This window comes from Diplotaxodon limnothrissa, linkage group LG7 (assembly GCF_057381915.1).
Source record: "Diplotaxodon limnothrissa isolate DT_005_m linkage group LG7, D_limnothrissa_male_GT1.1, whole genome shotgun sequence".
NCBI lineage: Eukaryota > Metazoa > Chordata > Actinopteri > Cichliformes > Cichlidae > Diplotaxodon > Diplotaxodon limnothrissa.
The window spans coordinates 64274322-64298121 of record NC_140602.1 but is presented as its reverse complement, the minus strand read 5'-3'; the positions used below and the strand labels follow the sequence as shown (position 1 = coordinate 64298121).

At 38.8% G+C, this 23800-nt stretch overlaps 2 protein-coding genes across 3 annotated transcripts; both read left to right on the top strand.

The window, feature by feature from the left end:
* Window positions 1-1969: 1969 nt before the first annotated feature.
* Window positions 1970-12433, top strand: LOC146629546 (putative E3 ubiquitin-protein ligase HERC3). Of its 2 annotated transcripts, none has more exons than XM_085360131.1 (23): window positions 1970-2233; window positions 2327-2447; window positions 2679-2755; window positions 2979-3200; window positions 3298-3389; window positions 3746-3876; window positions 4717-4841; window positions 4926-4999; window positions 5081-5196; window positions 5327-5386; window positions 5747-5852; window positions 6484-6679; window positions 6777-6925; window positions 7035-7151; window positions 8138-8239; window positions 8368-8526; window positions 8647-8781; window positions 8921-9087; window positions 9191-9257; window positions 9344-9414; window positions 11515-11698; window positions 11782-11884; window positions 12216-12433. In XM_085360131.1, the coding sequence occupies exons 1-23, from the start codon at window positions 2008-2010 to the stop codon at window positions 12431-12433; spliced, it is 3018 nt and encodes a 1005-aa protein (XP_085216257.1). In that variant the 5' UTR covers window positions 1970-2007. The 2 variants fall into 2 exon arrangements, with proteins under 2 accessions (XP_085216257.1, XP_085216255.1); XM_085360129.1 differs by having other exon boundaries at window positions 8915-9087.
* A 2056-nt stretch (window positions 12434-14489) lies between these two features.
* On the top strand, window positions 14490-23213 carry LOC146629545 (putative E3 ubiquitin-protein ligase HERC4). The gene is made up of 23 exons (XM_085360132.1): window positions 14490-14716; window positions 14813-14933; window positions 15596-15672; window positions 16501-16722; window positions 16820-16911; window positions 17266-17396; window positions 17966-18090; window positions 18180-18253; window positions 18344-18459; window positions 18586-18645; window positions 18808-18913; window positions 19120-19315; window positions 19429-19577; window positions 19689-19805; window positions 20001-20099; window positions 20196-20366; window positions 20454-20593; window positions 20755-20928; window positions 21033-21099; window positions 21195-21265; window positions 22277-22460; window positions 22591-22693; window positions 22996-23213. The coding sequence occupies exons 1-23, from the start codon at window positions 14491-14493 to the stop codon at window positions 23211-23213; spliced, it is 3039 nt and encodes a 1012-aa protein (XP_085216258.1). The 5' UTR covers window position 14490.
* The last annotated feature ends 587 nt before the right edge of the window (window positions 23214-23800 follow it).

Sequence of the window (23800 nt, the reverse complement as noted above, 5' to 3'; positions counted from 1 at the left end):
TTATAAGGCTTTTTATAAGGTGTTTCTCTATGAAAACAGTTACGATCAGCATGCAAATACATAGGAAGGCTCTTCTTTGTATCTGCCAACAGAGGCGTTATGGTCACACTTTCCTTAAAGCAAGAGGTTCAGGTGCTGAAAGCACTTGAAAGCACCAGTTTCTGGATCAGCACCCTAAGTAGAATGATCAAATTTTCAATAATGAAAGAAATTAAAGCATCTGTCTGATATGATTTATAGCTGACAATGGTTCCCATGTGGTGCAATTCCCAGGTCTTATTATTGGCCCGCTCTAGGGACACTTTCGGAACCTCTGCTATAATAAAACCTACATTTGTTACAATCACCAATGGCAGCTATCACCTCATCACTTTAACTGTAACACTTTTCGGTCTCAACTTTGCAGTTACTGTTTTCATCGTTTGTGTTACAAGCATTTGTAAGTGTAATTTGTTTGGAAGTACAGTCGATGAATTTTATGTGAAAACATTTCTGCATCTCAGGAACGGTTTAGAGTTTGGACTACTTTTCGGCTTTAAACTGACCTGCAATTTGGTTTGGCTAAAAATTTCACAGCAGACATTTGCCCAAATTTCTGGGAGCTTTCTGGGGTGAACACAGCTTCTCATCAGTTTAATATATTTATTTATTTATTTATTTTAGAAAGAGGGGCAGCACATATTAATAAGCATTTTACACAAATGCAAATATGCCAGATTATAGACTTGGGCTAGTTTTCATCTGCAGACCCTCTGGCAGGTTGGTGTTACACACAAGTTAGTAAAAACATACAGAGATAATATTTACAGATCATGTGACAAAGACAAAAACAGTGAACACATCATATTAGACCAAACAATGACAAGAGGAGTGGACAACAGAGGACAATATAGATAATAATAACGGAAACACATCAGTTATATTGCACATATCCCAGTATTACACATGCTCTGACTGTGGTGATATTGCACTGACACATTATGCTATGTTTCCCTTTTTGTAATACATTAACTCTTTTTCACGTCCAACATGAAGCATGATTAATTAAACACGATCACATGTTTGTGTGTCCCTCAGCCATGTATAACTTCATCTCAAAGTTGACAATGGTGATATGAAAAGGGTTTCTTATCTAATATTTTCAATGCTCTTTTGTAGCATACTTCGATTGGCCCAATAGCAGCAAAGCTCGTATTGGACCAACTTGTAATAGAGTGTTCACTATGAGCCAGTATCATAGAGTGCAGGAATGTAATCGCTGCTGTGTCTGTTAAATGGGCCGGTTGGTTAATACTAAACCTGTTGTTGTTCCCATAAGTTTCTTTTTACTATTTTGCCATTTTGTCAAAGTTAACAGAAATATTCACACACACTTTGCTTCATCAGTGTCAAAGCGCATGTATCTGCTGACCCTCTCAACATTTTAACTGATTTAGTTTTCATTATCATCAGCTTTCTCTTTTGTCAACAATATAATTAATCTAACTTAAATGAAATTCAAACCACTGATCAAAACATACCAGCTTACATCATATTGTGGTAATCCAAGTATTTAATCATTGGTGATAATGAAATGTCAGCTCTCCGCCATAGTTTTTTTCCTCTGTCTCAGCGTTGTTGGTCTATTTGGGGGGTTCTCTCCATTTTCTCTCCTGCTGTCATTCAAAAGGGAACTTGAGTTGACTGCTGTTGTAATTTTGCCCTACAAAAAGTAAAATTGAATTGAATGGAATGGAACATTGGGGATAAAAGCTATAAACATTACCGTTGCCACATTAATACCATCAATATTACTCATGGATCTGAAAAACAGCGCAATCGTCTTGCGCTGGTGTTTGTTGTCTCATATGATTATCTGTTATCAGTTTCACTATCGTGTTCCCGACTGTTGTGATTTTGTTGCCTCATGCTGTTCAGCGGCATGCTTAAGTTTAAGTTTCGTTTCTTGTTGACAGACTGCAGAGTGACACAGTGAGGATCAGCTGTTGCCCCTAAACACACGACAACATGTTTTCCTGGGGAGAGGACTGTCAGCGCGGGTTTTACGTGAAAGACGGCTCCGGTACCGACAGCACGACCACTGATGATGGAGTTCATTACTTAAACATCAGCCATCACATCGCGGATCTGTCGGCAGGTCGAAACGTGCTGGCTTTCGTTAAAAGTAATGGAAACGCGTTCATTATCCGCACAAACGAGAGCAAGGATGGGAGAAGAGCGAGAGGCAGGCAGAGTGAGTATCGGTGTCACTAACAAGTTCACTCTCTACATTTAACCGAACTGTGTCCACTCACGCCTGCTGTGTTTGTGGCTTGTGAATCTGCAGAGTTTGTGAAACACAAAGAGAAGATAGAGGCTGTGAGTTGTGGCGATGATGTGGTCGCACTGCTGTCTGTGAGCGGCAAAGTTCTCTGTGTGGACACCAGACACCCACCTTTCACTCCCAGGTAACAGATACAGATGTGCAAACATTTATTATTATTGTTGTTGTTGTTGTTTTTATTGGTCCTATGAGAAGGAGTATTAGTACCACGTTAAGAAAAAAAGTATGTTCCATAGACTGGCAATAGAAATGTGCAAAATGATTTATTATGGCTGTTATGATTAGGCCTTTAACCCCGCAGTGTGTAGCCTGTTTATTTGGATTTTTCTTCTGTTTCCTGTTCCTTCTCTTTCAGGCCACTGGAAGCTTTTTCTAACAAGCAGGTTTCTCAGGTTGCTTGTGGGAGTCAGCACTCGGTTGCACTGACCAAAGGTACAGTACAGTTCTGCAATAAACTGCTACAAATGTAAATGAAAAACTCAAATAATTTAGACAGAGTCAGTCCATCCAACTTACATTTATACGAAACACGTTTGGTTGCCTTACTAATTGTCCACACAGGGTCTATGTCATGACATTAAACATAAACTCTGAGTAAAAGTTGAAGATATCAGGAGTGAGAGTGTTTCACAGAGACAAGCTGATTCTCCCACAGATGGTCAGCTGTATACGTGGGGTCAGGACTGCAGGGGCCAGCTGGGTCTGGGTACGAGAAAGTCTGTCTGCAGATCACCTCAACATGTGCCATCACTGTCAGCGATCCCCCTGATCCAGGTCGCTGCAGGAGGAGACCAGAGTTTCGCCCTCTCTGTCTCTGGAGGTGTTTTCAGCTGGGGGAGAAATGACTGTGGACAGCTCGGGCTGGGAGACACAAAAGGTACTGTGGCTTTACAATAAATGTCCTAACTTTATTGTATGTTAATGAGCATTATAATCTGGTAACATAATAACACTGACAATCCTTTTCCTTATAGACAGACACACACCAGCTCCTGTTCAGTGTTTGAATATGAAGAAAGCTCAGCGCATTTCCTGTGGACAGGACCACACGGCCATTTTGACAAAGGTTAGACAACTGGAGCATTTTGATGCTCTCCTTTCTTACTAATATATTATTGTAAAGAGTGTGGATTTAAACAAAAAAAAAAATGAAATTATTCAAGGAATGCAAAAAAAAAGGATTTTGAATGTTGTCTCAAAAACATCTTCCTATAGAAGTTACAAGTTCTAAACATGAAAAAAGAAAGCTGAAAGAGAATGAAAAGCTCTGTGGAGTTTGATTTTGATGCCGTACTTACCACTGGGACACAAATTTTAAAAGCAACTTAATTCTTTATTTTTTGCAAACATATTAAAATAGTTGTCATGTAAAAGTAAATGGCTGTGGGACTTTACACTGTGGTTGTGTGTTTGGCTCCTCAGCATGGGGCAGTGTTTACATTTGGCTCCGGTCAACACGGACAGCTCGGTCACAACTCACTACGCAACGAACTGCGTCCTCGACTTGTTGCAGAGCTCTGGGGGGCAAAGGTCACCAAGATTGCATGTGGAAGGTACGACACACATACTGTTTAATTCATGATCTAATTTTTTTCAGCTTTAACAAGGAATGTTTCTTTGTTTATTTTTCTCAGCTTTCACATCCATGTAAGATAAGATAAGATAAGATAAGATAGAACTTTATTAATCCCTCGGGTGGGTTCCTCTGGGAAATTCGATTTCCAAAAAGCACAGCACTGACAGAAGTTACAGAGTTACAGAATGATATATATACACACACACACACACACACACACACACACACACACACACACACACACACACACACACACACAACAGAGACAAATATAAATAAAATATACGAAGGGGATAAATAGAATAAATAGGAATAAAAATAAAAATACAAGTGAATTGCACATTTCAAGTATTGAGTCTATTGCACTGTTGACTATTTACAAAAAGTATTGCACAAGGTATTGTACAGTGAGGTGAAGAGGCACTACAGCTTAGTTGTTCCCCCCTCCTTTGTCCTCCTGTTTCCCCTCCCTCTCCCCTCCAGAGAGGAGTTAAAGAGTTTGATGGCGTGTGGGACAAAGGAGCAATTATATGTGAAGCAATTATACATTTTAAATGTATCACAATTCTTTTAGAATACATTTTTTATATAGAGTTTAAAAAAATTTAATAGATTAATTTAAAGATCACTGGTTATACAGTTACATGAGCATGCTAATGTAAAAACACCTTAAGTTATTATATTATCACTGAAGAGACTAACAGATATCAGAGACAACATCAAGCATCTTAAATAAAAAATGCTTAAAGTAAAGCAGTTAGTAAAGTGTATGTGTGGGTTTGAGGTCTAAATATTTTGTATATTATCATCTACACAGGAATCACACTTTAGTGCTGACTGAATCCAAGAGGGTCTACTCCTTTGGTTGTGGGGATCAAGGGCAGCTGGGACATCGAGAGGAGAGTAATCCATCTGTGCCGCTGCCTGTTCGACTGCCACAGGGTAACTACACCTCTGATAATAAACAAATTGAGGATGCAATTAATTTATCTATGAAAGAAGTGACGTGTTTACTTATCATTTAAGGCACCAATGGGCCCAAAATCAGAAACATCTTTGCAGGAGAAAACTGTTCATTTGCAACATGCTGGTCTGATGAGGTACTGACACTAACACATTAAGTGATGGGAGGAGGTGCGAATATGTGTGAATATGTAAACAGTCACTGCTTTCCTTCACAGGACATTGACGAGGGTTCAATCACAGACTGTGACATAGCATCACAACACTGTCTTGATAACATGGTTGACAAATGGATCTCTGAATGTGATTTAAAGTCATGGAAAAAGATTAAACAGTAAGTATGATGCACTGGCAGTCACAGCTTGTTGGTTTGCCTGGTGATTTATGGCTTTTGTGACTCAAATTATTCGTTTGAAAGCAAGTTTTTTTTTCTGCAATTGAATGAAAACATTAAATCTTCACAGGGAAATCATGGAGGCATTTTCCTCTGCATCCTATCTGAATAAAAGTTTCCTTGAAAAAAGGTAAATACAGAGTTAATGTCCATGTCATGGCAGGTTGTCGGTGGTAGGTCTAATAGGTTTTGGCTTGAGAAATTTAGCGTTGCCATTTATGGCTATTCTGTGCTAATTTGTAATGATATCGATGATTCTTATTAGCATGAATAAGAGGACACAGTGTGGGTTTGTCTGGTACATTGGTTGATGTCAAAATAGCAGCCAAACTAATGATATTCCTATCAGTGTTAAAAGTTAATTAATTAGCAAATGTGAACATGCTCTTAACTTAACTGGGTGATCGCGGTAATGTTTTTGCTGCTATATATATTTGCTGATGCAGAAGAAGAAACGCTTTAATGTGGACTTTTTTCTTTGTGTTCTTAGCGGTGATAAACATTTCCAAACTTCACCAAAGTACCCCGGTTTGAACATGAAACATGCACGGCATGCTTTCAAAAATTTGGCAAAGAAAGACAATGTTCTTGCAGAGGTATGTTACTAGAATACATGTAATCTGTAGGAAAAGGCTCTGTTTTTGTTTTTATAAATAATCTTTCCAATAATTTGAGAAATGTCAAGACTCATGACTCCTTGTTTTTATGTCTATGTTGACAATCATTCATTTGATCCTTTTTATACTTGGAGGGGGGGAGGGGAGTATTTCAATTGTTATTTTGACTGTTGCAGTATGTACAAAACTCAGACTATCTCAGACACTCACATGTAATTATAACTCTAAAACAAAGCCTCAGTCTAGACTGTCTTCTAGTTTCTACCCATTTGTATCACTGAGACAGTCTAAAACCTGATATAGCTTAATCAAGCAGACACATGATTATCATTTCATATATTGTATATATTATTGTAATGTACTTGTTATCTGTGGCCACATATTGAACAGGCACAGTCGCCTTTAAAAAAACACTTGCATATGACTCATTTAGGGGATATTTGCTAATAGTAACTGGATACACTCTAAGTGACAAGGTAAGAATCCTGGTTTTTATAAGATACCTAAATAATCCGAACATTTTTCCTCTGAACGCCACCCTGCACAAAAACAGTCCACCTTTGATCTACCTGCTGCTGAGTGATCCTTGCAATCCTTGCCAAACTAACAGATCGAGGCTGCAGTGCTACGCCTGCTTCCTTCCCTCGATCAGAAACCACTGGGAGTGGAGGGGTTGAGAATCTACCTTCTTCTCATTGAGCTTCTGCACACAGTCCTGAAACACACACGGCAACAGAGAATAAAGCTCGCTGTGGCGGTAGCCAATGCAGTAACAAGGTTGTCGAATGAAAGCCTCCAGATTATGGGTATGTTGCCTATACCCACCACCGCTATTATACATGGAAATTTTAAAGCCCTTCTATCTGCTGTTTTTACTTTTGCTAACGTTATTGTTTTCTTCAGGCGACTGGTGGTCCTCTCTGTCGCACTCCACCATGATTCGACACATTAACGTGTGGAAGCAGGCACTCTCAGAAATCCTGTCCTTTGTGCCTGTTCCCCGCAACTCCGGGGTCAGAAATCTGCTGCTAGTCCTCAAATACATGTACAACGTCAGTGTTATTATCTTAAACCAGTCATTTTACTCCTTCTTAAGCCTTAATGCCTCTTTTTTTAACCTGAAAACAAAAATAAATTGTAAGTAAAATTTTTCTTTTAAAGGCCAACAGCAGGGTTGCGGAATCTCGAAGGATACCGGAGAGCAGTTTTTATTTATTGTTGGATGAAGCATTTCTTAATGAGGATCTGGACCAGTGGCATTTACGTTCAGAAAACGGGGTAAACAAAACAAAACCCTGCCTTTTGTTTCTGTTTTAGGCTAAAGCGATGTGTCTGTCATGTGTTTGGGTCTGCTTTTGTGATGGCTGTTTTCTCTTTTTTTCTTTTGTCATTTGCCTTGGGTGCGATCATTCATTGACTCTTCACCATCTGTTCATATTAACATCCCATTATGCAGCCTGACATTATATTTACCGTCACTGTCATGGTTCTGGGTCCCAGCATTCTGAGTTTCTTCTGTTTTTATGACATTTTGTGTTATGGTTCCCTGAGTTTATTCTGTTAGCTTTTGTTCAGTATGTGTTTATGTGTGTTAGTCTTTGTGCCTTATTTCCCTCTTCTGTGCCTGTGTTCCCATCCTTGTGTGTCATTCCATATTTTCTCCATCTATTGTGTTTATCTGTCTCCCTAGACCTTCTCGTTTCTCTGAGTGTTGTGTCCTCCCAGTCACCATGTCATGTTTGGATATTGTGTCGCCCTTTGTGTCTTGTCTCTCTCGTCTCCTCTCTCTCTCTCCCTCTCATGCTCCCTCCTGTCGGCTCCTGTGTGATGTTTCTACATTTCCTGTTTTATTGTGAAAGTCTCGTATTTCCATGTTCTGTGTGTCTAGTTGTGCTTCCCCTGTGGCGTCAGGTTCATTCGTGTCAGCTGTATTCCCCGTGTGTTCTTACTTCTCTCGTTATCCTCCTGTGTATTTATGTCCCTCATGGTTGTGCGTGTCCCCGTGTGCCCGGTTTATATAATTTTCCAGTCTAGTTTTGTGTTGTTTTGCCATTTAGCAAAAAAAGCTGTGTCTGAGTCTACTTTCGCCTCCGTGAGTCTGCATTTGGGTCCTTTCCTGCCTGCTGCACAGCCAAATCATGACAATCACATTACAGCATGTAACATATCATAAAAAATGAGTGGTTCCAACTGAAAATGTCTGCATTGCTAACAATTGCATTATTAAACTCAAAAGAACTGTATGTTTTCTTTTCTGTGTTTAGAATGCCAAAGCTGAGCCACTTCTCCTTTGTGACTTCCCAATTGTGATGGACCTGCAATCAAAAAAATTGGTTTTTGACTCTTATTCTGAATACACCAAGCTGGTAAATGACATCCTTATATGAATTTGGTGTGATACAATACTCTGTTTAAAATACACTTTAAAGTAAGTAATCAGGTAGGCAAAACAAAAACATGTTGAATCTTGAACTTTTTTTCCCATTCAATGCAGATGAGTTACGACTTGGATAATTTCTCTGACTACTGGGGTATTTTTGATGATTACGATGAAGATGTATTTTTACTGGACCTGAGGCGAGCAACCATTTTGGAAGACACCTTTGAACAACTGGCGGATGCTTGTGACACAGACTACAAGAAGCCACTTAGGGTAAAAACAACAAGGCACAAGCCAACTCAAAATGTTTGCATTGTTGTGTACACATTGTTACATAAACAATATTTTGGCATACAACAAATTTTGTTTACTTTTTATAATTTTGTCTTGTAGGTCTTGTTTGATGAAATGATCGATGACGTCTACAGGAAAGACTTTTTTTATGAAGTCTTTCATGACTTGATCTCAGCTGAATCTGGGATGTTCATGTTCAATGACTCTGAAACAATGGCATGGTTCTCCTCAAAAGTAAGAGTTACTAAGTTACTAAAAATATAATTTAAATAGACCGAAACTGACTTCAAAAACTATTTAACAATTGTGATTGCTGATTTATTATTCCTTAATTCAAGAAAACAATTTCAAATGTCTCTACTGTCAGCATCAGGCAACTCAGGAAGACCAGCGTTTCTTCCTGTTCGGAGTTCTGTGTGGATTGGCCTTGTACAACCAGTGCATCATCCACTTACCCTTCCCACTGGTGCTGTTCAAGAAGCTGCTCGGTGTAAGGCCTTCACTGGAGGATTTGATAGAATTCAACACAAGTGTTGGAGAGTAAGGGAGAAAGTTCCCTTGTATTTGCTGTATTGCGCAAATATTTGTAGTGTTAGGTGCTGGTTGGTTCCACAAATCATCTCAAAGTATTTTGTGTTTAAAGGAGTCTGCAGTACATCCTGGAGGACTACAAAGATGATGACTTGGAAAACCTGGACATGTATTTTTCGGTAGGTGTTTAACACAACTTTAAGTCAAAAACGGCTTTGATATCAACTCGCTTCTTTAATCAATAATATCTATTTTTCCCCAACAGATCAACTGGGATGGAAAGGACATTGACCTTGATCCTGAAGGTCCTGAAAAGTTGGTGACAAGTCAAAATAAGTGAGGACAATGGCAGCATTTTTTCATAACATGCGTTTTAAAACCAAATATAGTATTGTCCTGCCAAAGAGAAGCTAGAGATAATAACAAGCCATCACATAATATCTAACGACTCTACCAACAGTGACAGTGACAATGGAGCTGACAGAAAGCTATAACTGGATGTCATCTGCAAAGAAACATACATTAAACTGTTTTGTGACCAAGCAGAAGCATTTAATTAGAAAAAGTACCAAGACTCGGTGTATATCCAGGGCTCTAGAGTGCGACCAATTTGGTCGCAAATGCGAGCAAATTTTTTCAGTGGTGCGCCTAAAAAAATATTTGGTCGCACTGTTCAGGTAACCAAAAAAAAAAAAAAATCTCTGCAACTGTCCATGTGGTCACTAAACCAATCAGAGATAGTCAGGGGTCGGGACCTCTCTGATTGGCCTTGGTCCAGTTGAAAGTGCAGGTGGAAGTGGGAGGTGAGTAGTTTGAATAAAGCGATATCGATTCATTAAATCCTGAATTGACTTTTAAATATAACTGTGTTTTGCCAGAAACGCCAGATTCTCAGATTAAAGCTCACAAAACTATTTCAACAACTACCACACAGCAAATGAGAGCAGGTACACGGATTCCACACAAAGACGTAAACACAGAACGGACCCGACGCATCAGAATCAGCTTTGTCTTTCTCGGCTTTCTCACCCGACGGCCCGTAGACGGACACGCTGTCGGAGCTCACCGATTCTAATGCGTCGGGTCTGCTCTGTTTTTATGTCTTTTTGCGCTGATTCTGAGCTGCAGGTTTTGTCTATCCAACCAAAATTCGCCGAGCCAGCAGCAAAAGAAGCAGCAAACTGCGCTTCACATTTGATCAATGTCCTCATGAATTTTGCTGTTTTGCTTCCACGACTATTAAAATCACACTTCATGCACAGCTAGCTCTCTCTCTATCTCTCTCTGTACTTCAAGAACAGTTTCCCGTCTCAAATCTCTGTTTTCTGTATTATTCATTCGCTTATTACCCACCAGTCTACCGTTGTTTACAGCGCTGTGGCTGCTGTCTTTTTCTTTTCTTTTTCTTTTTTTCACTTAAATGACCTCGGACAAGAAAGCCTTTTGTTTTTTCTGTTGTTCAATACTGAAGAAATGTAAACTTTTTAAAATTATGCAAAATTACAGAATGTTGCAGAATGTTTTTAAAGTTATCTGATATAAAAAGCCAGGCCAGAAAAATTTCCTTCATGTTTTTCGGTGTTTTATTCTCAGTTACTTTGACACAAAGGCATCTGCTGTGATGTTCACAATTCTGATGAAGTTTCACATGTATCAGTACTGATAAATGATCAGAATTATAATATTTCTGACTGTCTGAGGCTAAATTGAACCGAATCAGGACTTTGAGAACTGGAATCGAATGGATTATAGAAATCAGTGATGATACCCAGCCCTAGTGAGCAGCCTAGGCCCGACAGAAGTGGATGTAGCTCTGGGTAATAAGAAAAGATGAAAAGAACTATTGATAACTTTTTTGTTAAGTTAAGGCCTGATCCGTCTGAAATTCATAGCCAGTGCTCTGACACGGTGCCACCAATCTTTGAATGCTGAAAAAGCACAGTGTATCCAGAAAACACATTATATGCTGCGATAAATGCCCAAGTGTCCCCTCTCCCCACTGCCTTTCAGCAGCATGCAACAGCAAACAGGTCATCAGAGGAGGCCGAGATAATGATTACGTTTAACATTTTCTACAATATTGACAAAGCACTTTAAGCACAAGATTGTAAGTTAATAATTTAGAAATGAATATTATATGTATGGACTGCAATTTCCCCCCCAAAAAGATGCACATGTGTTAAGCGATGGCGGTTGAAAAATTTGAGTGCGCCTAACTTTTGTGCCGGTGTGCCCATGGCAACAAGTTAGTCTAGAGCCCTGATATCCTTGAGATACACCACAAGTTTGCATGTTTATTGGCAAGTAATTAATGGGAAATGTCCATGGCAGAGATATAAAGCGACCACTCTTTAAACAAAATGGAACAGAACAGTTCATGATTTGACCAAAGTGTGGATGTGTTTCTTTTAATCACTGCTTTTATCTGCCAAACAGGAAGGAGTTTGTGGATGCCTACGTGAATCATGCCTTCAACACATCAGTGGAGAATGTGTTTCAGGAGTTCAAGAGAGGCTTCTTCCTGGTGTGTGAGCGGGATTTGGTGAAACTCTTCAGGCCAAAGGAGCTGCAAGAAGTGATGGTGGGCAAAGACTTCAGTGACTGGGAAAAGCTGAAACAGGTAAACTGCTGTAATTTGTCTGCAGTTCTATTATAGTTTAAATTATCTTTAGTATATCTAACAGCCTCTTTCACTACGATTAGAACACACATTATGAAGGTGAATACAGCGCAGACCATCCCACCATACAGATGTTTTGGGAGGTTTTTGATGAACTGACTGAGAACCAGAAGAAAGCTTTCCTTTGTAAGTATTTGAGTTGATCATATAAAACAATGAGTGCTAATCTTGTAAAGCCACAAATTGCAAGGATTTAATAAAGTAAAATATTCGTGTTTTATGAGCTGAGTTCATTTGTTTCCAGAATGTTTTTACATTTCCTAATTTGTGCATTTGGTATCTGGTCTTTAGTAGGAAAAAGTATTTGATGAACTGCTGAGGTGGATGAGCAGTCATGAATGAACTGACAGTGTGACTTCAGAGGGCTATCAGGCCATAATGTTATCCACAAAATAAAACTCAGTGACTTCCACTTTTTCCACGACATTCATCGATTTCTGCTTTTTTCCTCTTCTAGGGTTTGTGACAGGATTTGACCGGGTGCCTATTCTCAGTATGGACAAAATCAAGATGCAAGTCAAAGTTAAAGAAGTCGAGGACCTCTCCTATGACCAGTACTATCCTCAGACACACACGTGCATCTCGACCTTGGAGCTGCCGTTCTACTCAACTAAGGAGATCATGCAAACCAAACTCACAGAGGCCCTGAGCAACAATAAGAGGATCCATAAGTGATCAGTATTATAAGACAGTTTTTTACTGTATTGAACAGTAAAAAGTAATTGTTGATCAAGTCTAGCATTTGCAGTTGCTGAAACATACTTACTGTTACTGTCATGATCCTGCGTCTTCTACCCAGCGTTTTGGACTTTTGGTTTGGATTTATTTAATAGTCTGAGGTTGAGATCTTTGCCCTGACTCCCTCTTGGGTGTGTATATATTGTTTGTGTCTCCCTCTGTGCAGCGTCATGATCTCATCCATTCTCGCGCTGTGTGTTCTGCCTGCTAGTTTAGTTTCTGGAACATAAAAAATTTATGATGATGACTTGGCAACAATAAATGCCATTTTTTTTACTGTACTGAACAGAAGACATAACATTGTAATGCTGCACTCTGTGAATTGCTGACCAAAGAGTAGCATTTGTAGTTAGTTGTACTGCTGTTGATTGTGATGTAGATGGAATGTATGTATACCAAAGAAATCCCACCTACTAAAAATAAAAATGTGATACATGCTTTTATATAGTTTGGAGGAAGTGTTCCTTATTGTTACATCTCATAAAATATTCAAATATCCAAATAATATTCAAAATAACTGCATTCAGTAAATCATATTGAGCCTATGCAATGTTGTCATTGTAGACATGTGTGATATTTATTAAATATCAAAATTCTATGAAACATATTTACACCATAAAAGAATTAATCTTCGTTCTGAACAAAACTTTCACTGTTCAGTTTTTCAGATGTGGATTAAATTTTATTAAAGCTTTGCTTAGAATAAATTAAAACTGAAATTCGATGCACTTTGCTCATTTCCAATTCCAAATTGTTAATGCTGGACTCTGTGGAAGTCTCAGAGTTCAAAATACAATCCTTTGGCTTTAAGCCGAGTTTGTGGATGCTGCCTCCACAAACGATTTAAACAGTAAGTGGATGGAGCTCCAAGCTCATTGATACAGCTGCAGGTCTAAGATGATCATATTGGGAATATCTGCTCTCAGCAACATCATACAGAGCCAAGATATATATTATACATGAAATATACAGTATATATTTTTTCCAGGCATATTTGATATATTGCACACTGCCAGGCAAAGCTTAACAGTAACTGCTGTTATTGTTATTTATTATTATTATTATTAGTAGTAGTACTAGTGTTAATATATATATTTTTAATGAATTAATTTTTTTAGCATAGGAGAGGCCAGGGAAGCAAAGTCAGGAGCATTGAAGGTGGACTGAAACTGTTATGAAGCTTATACATAAGTTCAGTAAGGTAGATCTATGATGTCTGTCTGCTCCCAGTCTGTTCTTCACGTCACTTCCACTTGTTCACGCTGTCAACCTGTTTATGACATCACTGGTCCTGTCCAATCATCTTCTTCGTGTCTCAGGTCACACGAAGCACTTTAAGTCTTAGTTCGCATCTGTCATTCTCCTTTGCAGACGCCTTCGTGCAACCCACCCACTCCCCATCACCGCCTATCATTACTCAGGCTCCATTCAAGCCTCCGTCTTTATCTCCACCACCAGTGTCCAGACTCCGGGGGATCCTGCTCTAATGCCCATCACATCTGGGGTTCTGTTATGCCAAGACGGGCCATTGAAGTGTATGAGCCAAATACCTCTATCTCAATTGCATGCATCAATAAATCATGTTATTTTTAGAAACCTCTCCTTCATGATTTTTGCCAAGCCTTTAAATTTATACAGTAGTTGGTTTTTTCTCTTTTTTTAAGGTTTGTTACATAAAAAGTTGATACCAGCTAAACGCAGTATCAACATTTCCCACATTGTACAATACAAACATGCATTTTTGTCCACTTCCTGCGTGTGAAACGAAACCAAATGAAAAGCTACACAATTGACCTCTCCTTGTTATTGTTATTATGATTATCTCTTATCAGTTTTACTTTCGTTTCGTTACTTTAACAGATCAGCTGACTCGTGTTATTGTTTCCTTTCCGGATGCTGTGCAGCGGCATGCTTAAGTTTAAGTTTCGTTTCTTGTTGACAGACTGCAGAGTGACACAGTGAGGATCAGCTGTTGCCCCTAAACACACGACAACATGTTTTCCTGGGGAGAGGACTGTCAGCGCGGGTTTTACGTGAAAGACGGCTCCGGTACCGACAGCACGACCACTGATGATGGAGTTCATTACTTAAACATCAGCCATCACATCGCGGATCTGTCGGCAGGTCGAAACGTGCTGGCTTTCGTTAAAAGTAACGGAAACGCGTTCATTATCCGCACAAACGAGAACGAGGATGGGAGAAGAGCGAGAGGCAGGCAGAGTGAGTATCGGTGTCACTAACAAGTTCACTCTCTGCTACATTTAACCGAACTGTGTCCACTCACGCCTGCTGTGTTTGTGGCTTGTGAATCTGCAGAGTTTGTGAAACACAAAGAGAAGATAGAGGCTGTGAGTTGTGGCGATGATGTGGTCGCACTGCTGTCTGTGAGCGGCAAAGTTCTCTGTGTGGACACCAGACACCCACCTTTCACTCCCAGGTAACAGATACAGATGTGCAAACATTTATTATTATTATTATTATTATTATTATTATTATTATTATTATTATTATTATTATTATTATTGGTCCTGTGAGAAGGAGTATTAGTATCACGTTAAGAAAAAAATATTATTTAAAAAAGTCGAAAATGTGTTATAATGTGGAGATGACAGCTGTTTCAAGACAAACTGCCAGTGCTGCTATAGTCTACCTTTTACAAAATGCTTTTTGTAGATGAGTTACAGAATCGGTTTAAGTTACAAGACATTTTTTCCTTACATAAACACAGTGTGTGACCAGCTGCATCTGGTCAGAAGGCAAAAAATGTAAAAATCGTATATTAAACAGTTTCTAATAATTAGATACAGTATAAACAGTATATATGTATTCCAGCCCTGGAATATGTGATGATTTTCAGTCTGGTTTGGCTTTTTTTTTTGTCCTGTACCGCCCTCCTGTGGGTACCCGGGTGATGTGCTGGGTGGGTGTGTCAACTTTATTTTCAAAATTGACACAATTTCTTTTTCTTAATGTGGTCCTAATACTCCATCGTAGTCCTAGGAGTGTATACAGTGTGATTCATGTTTATTTGGGTTCATAGTTAGCGCTCATAAATGGCTGTTTCAGCTCTGTTCTCTTCTTCTGCTCTTTCTCTTTCAGGCCACTGGAAGCTTTTTCTAACAAGCAGGTTTCTCAGGTTGCTTGTGGGAGTCAGCACTCAGTTGCACTGACCAAAGGTACAGTCGAATTTTGCAAGCGCTAAAGATTTTTAGTTCAATTCAGTTTTATTTATATAGCACCATATCACAACAACAGTCACGTCAAGGCACTTTATGTTTGACGGTAAAGGCGTTACAATAATAGAGAGGAATCCCAACAGTCAAAGAACCCCTCTGAGGAAGCACTTGGTGATGGTGGGAAGGAAAAACTCCCTTCTAACAGGAAAAAACCTCCAGCAGAACCAGGGTCAGGGAGCAGCAGCCATCTCATCTTAGGTTTTTATTTAAACAAGCTAAAATAATTAAGAGACCCTGAATCAGTCCAGCCAACTTGCACTTCATGATTGCACGGACCCTAAGGTTGTAGTTTAACAACATCTGTCGTGTAGTTCATGTTATTTGTCTTTGTATACATGTCTATATAGATATACATTCCTCCACATATTTTAAATTGTATAATTATAATACACATGCATGGTACAATTGTAAACAACCAAATAAAGGTATCGATCTATCTAATGAGTAATTAGAGTATTTTAGATGTAGGAACAAACAATATTTTGCCACTGTGTGTTTAGCTACTGTGGGCAGGTTAAAGCAGTTTATTGGTGCACTCAAAATAAGATCTAATCATTTAAAGCCTAGAAGGACGGGTGAATTTTAAACTTCAGTCTCACTTTCTCCATCAGGTACACATTATCTTTTGTGCATACAAGCATTTATATATGAAATCTGAATTGGAAATTTTATTTCCATTTGGTCATGACATTAAACATAAACTCTGAGTAAAAGTTGAAGATATCAGGAGTGAGAGTGTTTCACAGAGACAAGCTGATTCTCCCACAGATGGTCAGCTGTATACGTGGGGTCAGGACTGCAGGGGCCAGCTGGGTCTGGGTACGAGAAAGTCTGTCTGCAGATCACCTCAACATGTGCCATCACTGTCAGCGATCCCCCTGATCCAGGTCGCTGCAGGAGGAGACCAGAGTTTCGCCCTCTCTGTCTCTGGAGGTGTTTTCAGCTGGGGGAGAAATGACTGTGGACAGCTCGGGCTGGGAGACACAAAAGGTACTGTGGCTTTACAATAAATGTCCTAACTTTATTGTATGTTAATGAACATTATAATCTGGTAACATAATAACACTGACAATCCTTTTCCTTATAGACAGACACACACCAGCTCCTGTTCAGTGTTTGAATATGAAGAAAGCTCAGCGCATTTCCTGTGGACAGGACCACACGGCCATTTTGACAAAGGTTAGACAACTGGAGCATTTTGATGCTCTCCTTTCTTACTAATATATTATTGTAAAGAGTGTGGATTTAAACAAAAAAAATGAAATTATTCAAGGAATGCAAAAAAAAAAGGATTTTGAATGTTGTCTCAAAAACATCTTCCTATAGAAGTTACAAGTTCTAAACATGAAAAAAGAAAGCTGAAAGAGAATGAAAAGCTCTGTGGAGTTTGATTTTGATGCCGTACTTACCACTGGGACACAAATTTTAAAAGCAACTTAATTCTTTATTTTTTGCAAACATATTAAAACAGTTGTCATGTAAAAGTAAATGGCTGTGGGACTTTACACTGTGGTTGTGTGTTTGGCTCCTCAGCATGGGGCAGTGTTTACATTTGGCTCCGGTCAACACGGACAGCTCGGTCACAACTCACTACGCAACGAACTGCGTCCTCGACTTGTTGCAGAGCTCTGGGGGGCAAAGGTCACCAAGATTGCATGTGGAAGGTACGACACACATACTGTTTAATTCATGAAATATTCAGGTTACTTTGAATATTTTTCAGCTTTCACATCAAAGATACAGAGGTTAAAGTTTTAAATGTATCCCAGGAATTATTATTTTATTATTTTATATAGAGTAAGAAAAAAAACAAACAAAGCTAGGACATTTCACTGACTGTTCTGACCTAATCTGAACAAGATGCATCCTGACCCGAGATCTGATCCTGCAGAATCAGTCTCATCCTTTAACAAGGAATGTTTCTTTGTTTATTTTTTTCAGCTTTTACATCCATGTGAAGCAATTATACATTTTAAATGTATCACTATTCTCTTAGAAGAATGTTTTTATATAGAGTTAAAAAAATAGATTAATTTAAAGATCACTGGTTATACAGTTACATGAGCATGTTAATGTAAAAACACCTTAAGTTATTATATTATCACTGAAGAGACTAACAGATATCAGAGACAACATCAAGCATCTTAAATAAAAAATGCTTAAAGTAAAGCAGTTAGTAAAGTGTATGTGTGGGTTTGAGGTATACATATTTAGTATATTATCATCTACACAGGAATCACACTTTAGTGCTGACTGAATCCAAGAGGGTCTACTCCTTTGGTTGTGAGGATCAAGGGCAGCTGGGACATCGAGAGGAGAGTAATCCATCTGTGCCGCTGCCTGTTCGACTGCCACAGGGTAACTACACCTCTGATAATAAACAAATTGAGGATGCAATTACCGTAATTTATCTATGAAAGAAGTGACGTGTTTACTTATCATTTAAGGCACCAATGGGCCCAAAATCAGAAACATCTTTGCAGGAGAAAACTGTTCATTTGCAACATGCTCGTCTGATGAGGTACTGACACTAACACATTAGGTACAGACTGTGATGGGAGGAAGTGCGAATATGTGTGAATATGTAAACAGTCACTACTTTCCTTCACAGGACATTGACGAGGGTTCAAACACAGACTGTGGCTTTGCATCACAACACTGTCTTGATAACATGGTTGGCAAATGGATCTCTGAATGTGATTTAAAGTCATGGAAAAAGATTAAACAGTAAGTACGATGCACTGGCAGTCACAGCTTGTTGGTTTGCATGGTGTTGTATGGTTTCTTTCATTCAAATTATTTCTTTGAAAACATTTTTTTCTGCAATCGGATGAAAATATTAAATCTTCACAGGGAAATCTACGGGGCGTTTTCCTCTGCATCCTGTCTGAATAAAAGTTTCCTTCAACAAAGGTAAATACACAGTTTCTGTGCACAACATTCTTTTTCTCATTTCAAAGGTGGGAGATCTGGTGTTTCAGGATTGAAAGAACTGAAATATTGTTTTAGCTGGTAAATGTTTTCTTATGGATAAGTGCCATACTTATATGTGGACTTTGTTCATTGTCTTCTTAGCGGTGATAAACATTATCAAACTTCACTGAAGTACCACGGCTTGAACCTAAAACATGCACGGCTTGCTTTCAAGAACCTGTTAACAAAGGACAATGTTTGGGCAGAGGTATGTTGCTAGAATACATGCAATCTGTAGCAAAAGGTCTTCTTGTTTGCTTGTTATTTTATAAATATCCTACTAATAATTTGAGGAATCAGCATCTCTCCATAATGTATGAATTCCCCGTTCTACTGCCTAATGTAATACACATGTAACAGTACCTGGACCTAACTGCTGCTGATCGATTCTTGCAATCCTTGCCAAACTAACAGATCGAGGCTGCTGTGCTACGCCTGCTTCCTTCCCTCGACCAGAAACCAGTTGGAGTTGAGGGGTTGAGAATCTACCTTCTTCTCAATGAGCTTCTGCATGCAGTGCTGAAACACACACGGCAACAGAGCATAAAGCTCGCTGAGGCGGTAGCTGGTGCAGTAACAAGGTTGTCGAATGAAAGTCTTAAGATCATAGGTACTGTCACAGCTGTCTACATGATATCACAATACTCTTTTTAATCTGGAAGGTGAGAAAGTGCTCAAAGTTTCATGGCATGTCCTTTTTATCTTTTCTCTGTTTTTCTTCAGGTGACTGGTGGTCCTCGCTGTCACCCTCCACCATGGTGCGATACGTTAAGGTGTGGAAGCAGGCCCTATCAGAGATCCTGTCCTTTAAACCTGTACCTCGCAACTCTGGAGTCAGAAATCTGCTGCTAGTCCTCCAATATATGTACAATGTTAGTATAAATATCCTAAAACAGTCATTTCACTCATTCCTAAAGTGAAATGCAACCCTTTCTCTGCCTTTTAAATGATGATAAATAGATAATGAGATGTTCTGTTGTTAGGCAAACAGAAGGGTTGCAGAAACTCGAAGGATACCAGAAAGCGATTTTTGTGTGTCAGCTGATGAAGATTTCCTTTTGGAGGATTTGCAACATTGGCTTTTACAGTCACAACGAAAGGTAAAATGTTCTGGTCTAAAGTAGTGTGTCTGTGTGTAATCTACTGTGTCATACTTTGTTATTCCATTCTTCTCATCTTTGGTTCGGTCACTTTTTAGTCAATACCCAGTGTTCAAATAAACAACATGAAGAAATTTATGGGGGTTTTTATGCGCAATCAAACCTTAAAGACCTCTATGGGTTTTTCCCTTTCAGTATTCACATGCTGAGCCTCTCATCCTGTGCAAGTTCCCAATTGTGATGGATCTGCAATCAAAGAAAACAGTGTTTGACATGAATGCTTACCATGCCAAGGTAAAAAAAACCTTCCAAAAACTGGTGTTTATGTGACACAGAATATTTCTCTCTCTTTGAGAAAGAGTAAAACTGACATCATTCACTTTATTTCAGCTTACAGAAGTGACAAAAGTCTTTTTTAGTTTTTGGGGGACATTCGGTTGCTATCCCTCAGTTTTGGAAGACTTTCAGTTCGTAGTGAAGCTAAGGCGAGCGTCAGTTTTGGAGGACACTATTGAAAAACTGGCTGATACGAATCACAGAGACTACAAGAGGCCACTCGTGGTAAACACAGCAAGGCACAGATAACATTAAAAACTCGTGCATTCATGCAGTTTTGATCTAAACTTTTTTTGCCCCTGTGTCTTGTAGGTTTTCTTTGATGGAAATCGTGTGATCGATGAGGTCTACAAGAAAGACTTTTTTTATGAAGTCTTTCATGACTTGGTCTCAGCTGAATCTGGGATGTTCATGTTCAATGACTCTGAAACAATGGCATGGTTCTCCTCAAAAGTAAGCCTTCCTATTGATTGGAAATAAGATTAGACTCAGAATTTTCTGATTCTTTTAACTGATTATAATACAATATAACTAACAATAGTTTAGTACAGATGATAGTCATCAATACAGTCTTTGACAACTAACTTTTGATTTAAATTTGTCCTCACCGTTGACACCAGGCAACTCAGGAAGACCAGCGTTTCTTCCTGTTCGGAGTTCTGTGTGGATTGGCCTTGTACAACCAGTGCATCATCTACTTACCCTTCCCACTGGTGCTGTTCAAGAAGCTGCTCGGTGTAAGGCCTTCACTGGAGGATTTGATAGAATTCAACCCAAGTGTTGGAGAGTAAGGCAGAAAATTTAATAACAGTTATATTTACTTCACACAAATTTGTAGTTTTAGGTGTTGATTGGTTATACAAATGATCCTAAACTATATTATGTTTACAGGAGTCTGCAGTACATTCTGGAGGACTACCAAGATGATGACTTGGAAAACCTGGACATGTATTTTTCGGTAGGGGTTTTCCACACAACTTAAATCAAAACAGTTTTCAAAATGGTCTTGGGATTCGCAATTCTTAAAGCAGTAAAATATTTTTTTTTCAACAGATCAACTGGGATGGGAAAGATGTCGATCTTGATCCAGAAAATTCGGAAAAATTGGTGACAAGTCAAAATAAGTGAGGACAATTAAAGTGTTTTTTATAACATGTTTTTGAAAAGCAAACTATGAATTATCCTGCCAGAGAGAAGCTAGACATAATAAAACGTCATCACATAAAAGAATATTTATATTTAGTAAATAATTTCTTTGTTGTAACAGCACTTCTTGGAAAGAATTGGCATGTTTTTTTCCACTAAAATTGGGTCATTTTTGTGCACATTTGTGCGTGGCGCCCATTTAAACATGCCAGATCTTCTCTGCCAAAGCCAAACAGCCTATTCTGCTATTGACTCTCATTTTTAGGCTTCTGGTACTTGCAGTTCTGACAATCAGATGCTTATTATGCACCTGATTGTGCCAATCAAGGCACATTGATGGAGTGAGCCCTAGCACCACCTCCAAATTTGAAGGCCAAAACAGGGGATATCAGAGACAGGTGAATCAAGAAGACACCACCACAAAATTTTACTGTATGATCACAGGGTCAAAGTGCGGATAAAACTAGGTTTTGGTGGAAACAGTGTGATGTGTTGGGTGTATGCCAGCAAATGATCCAATCAATCCAACAAATAACACCAGACAAGAGCCAATAGCAGAATAAGCTGTTTGGCATTAGCAGAGATGATCTGGAAAGTTTGTCATGGATGAAAGTCACATGCTCAACTCTGCTGCTCAACCCACAAATGCATTTTCCTTGCAAATGTGACACAATTTGAGGGTGAATAATCAGGCTTTCCAATAGTCTAAGTTTATTTGCCAAGAAGCATAGTTACAACAAGGACATAATCAACCAACCAATTTCCTTATTTTTACTACTAAGGTTAGAAAAGGTAACAAGGTCCAGTGCGATACACCACCCTCAGTTTGCCTGTTTATAGGCAAGTAATTTAAGCAATTAATGGGAAATGACCATGGCAGAGATATAAAGCGACCACTCTTTAAACAAAAAGGAACAGAACAGTTCATGATTTGACCAAAGTGTGATTGTGTTTTTTTTTTTAAATCACTACTTTTATCTTCCAAACAGGAAGGAGTTTGTGGATGCCTACGTGAATCATGCCTTCAACACATCAGTGGAGAATGTGTTTCAGGAGTTCAAGAGAGGCTTCTTCCTGGTGTGTGAGCGGGATTTGGTGAAACTCTTCAGGCCAAAGGAGCTGCAAGAAGTGATGGTGGGCAAAGACTTCAGTGACTGGGAAAAGCTGAAACAGGTAAACAGCTGTTAGTGACACAAAGATGTAATTTGTCTGCAATTTTTTTATCACATCCTTGTGCATGCTTTGATTACAGTTTGAATGAATTATTTTCAATATATCTAACAGCCTCTTTCACTACGATTAGAACACACATTATGAAGGTGAATACAGCGCAGGCCATCCCACCATACAGATGTTTTGGGAGGTTTTTGATGAACTGACTGAGAACCAGAAGAAAGCTTTCCTTTGTAAGTATTTGATTTGATCATAAAAGCTAGTTAAATTTTAACATGTAAATGGAAGTTACGTTACTAATCTGCTTTATTAGCAGGAATTTACCATTGTAAATTTGCAACATTGCTTCATCACAGTGACTACTAAAGTTTTGATCACTCAGGAAGGTTTTGACATTTGCTAATCGATGCAGTGAACATGTGGTAGGAAACATCAGTTACACAGCAGCTGAGGTTGTGGATAAAGCACCCCAACATGCAGAAAAGTAAACAAAAACTCACGACATTCATCGATTTCTGCTTTTTTCCTCTTCTAGGGTTTGTGACAGGATTTGACCGGGTGCCTATTCTCGGTATGGACAAAATCAAGATGCAAGTCAAAGTTAAAGAAGTCGAGGACGTCTCCTATGACCAGTACTATCCTGAGACACACACGTGCTTCTCGACCTTGGAGCTGCCGTTATACTCAACTAAGGAGATCATGCAAACCAAACTCACAGAGGCCCTGAGCAACAATAAGAGGATCCATAAGTGATCAGTATTATAAGACAGTTTTTTACTGTATTGAACAGTAAAAAGTAATTGTTGATTAAGTCTAGCGTTTGCAGTTACTGAAACATACTTACTGTTACTCTCATGATCCTGCGTCTTCTACCCAGCGTTTTGGACTTTTGGTTTGGATTTATTTAATAGTCTGACATTGAGATCTTTGCCTCCTTCTTGGGTGTGTATATATTGTTTGTGTCTCCCTCTGTGCAGCGTCATGATTTCGTCCATTCTCGGGCTGTGTGTTCTGCCTGTTAGTTTAGTTTCTGGAACATAAAAAATTTATGATGATGACTTGGCATCTATGCTTGTGTGTATATTTTTTTTAAAGTGTAAATAGGTAATATTAGATTATAAAATTTGGAGAAAGTCTGTCAGTATTTCATAGTTTTTCCCCTAAATGTTACAGCTCAGAAAATACACAAAATAACTGCACTCTCTAAATCATAATCAGCCACACTTATACAATGTTGCCAGTGTTGCCAATGTTAACATATGTAAGTAAAGATTTGCATCATTTTATGAAAAACTTTGCATTATGTAAAAAAGAATGTTAGTTTTCAACATAAACTACAC

Excerpts from the sequence above, each read along its gene's own strand:
- LOC146629546 (XM_085360129.1), top strand. The coding sequence starts at position 2,008 with ATGTTTTCCTGGGGAGAGGACTGTCAGCGCGGGTTTTACGTGAAAGAC. Across the intron at positions 5,000-5,080 it reads CAACATGCTGGTCTGATGAG|GACATTGACGAGGGTTCAAT; the intron begins GTACTGACACTA and ends TTTCCTTCACAG. Across the intron at positions 5,387-5,746 it reads AAAAGTTTCCTTGAAAAAAG|CGGTGATAAACATTTCCAAA; the intron begins GTAAATACAGAG and ends TTGTGTTCTTAG.
- LOC146629545 (XM_085360132.1), top strand. The coding sequence starts at position 14,491 with ATGTTTTCCTGGGGAGAGGACTGTCAGCGCGGGTTTTACGTGAAAGAC. Across the intron at positions 18,254-18,343 it reads CAACATGCTCGTCTGATGAG|GACATTGACGAGGGTTCAAA; the intron begins GTACTGACACTA and ends TTTCCTTCACAG. Across the intron at positions 19,578-19,688 it reads TCCTCCAATATATGTACAAT|GCAAACAGAAGGGTTGCAGA; the intron begins GTTAGTATAAAT and ends TTCTGTTGTTAG.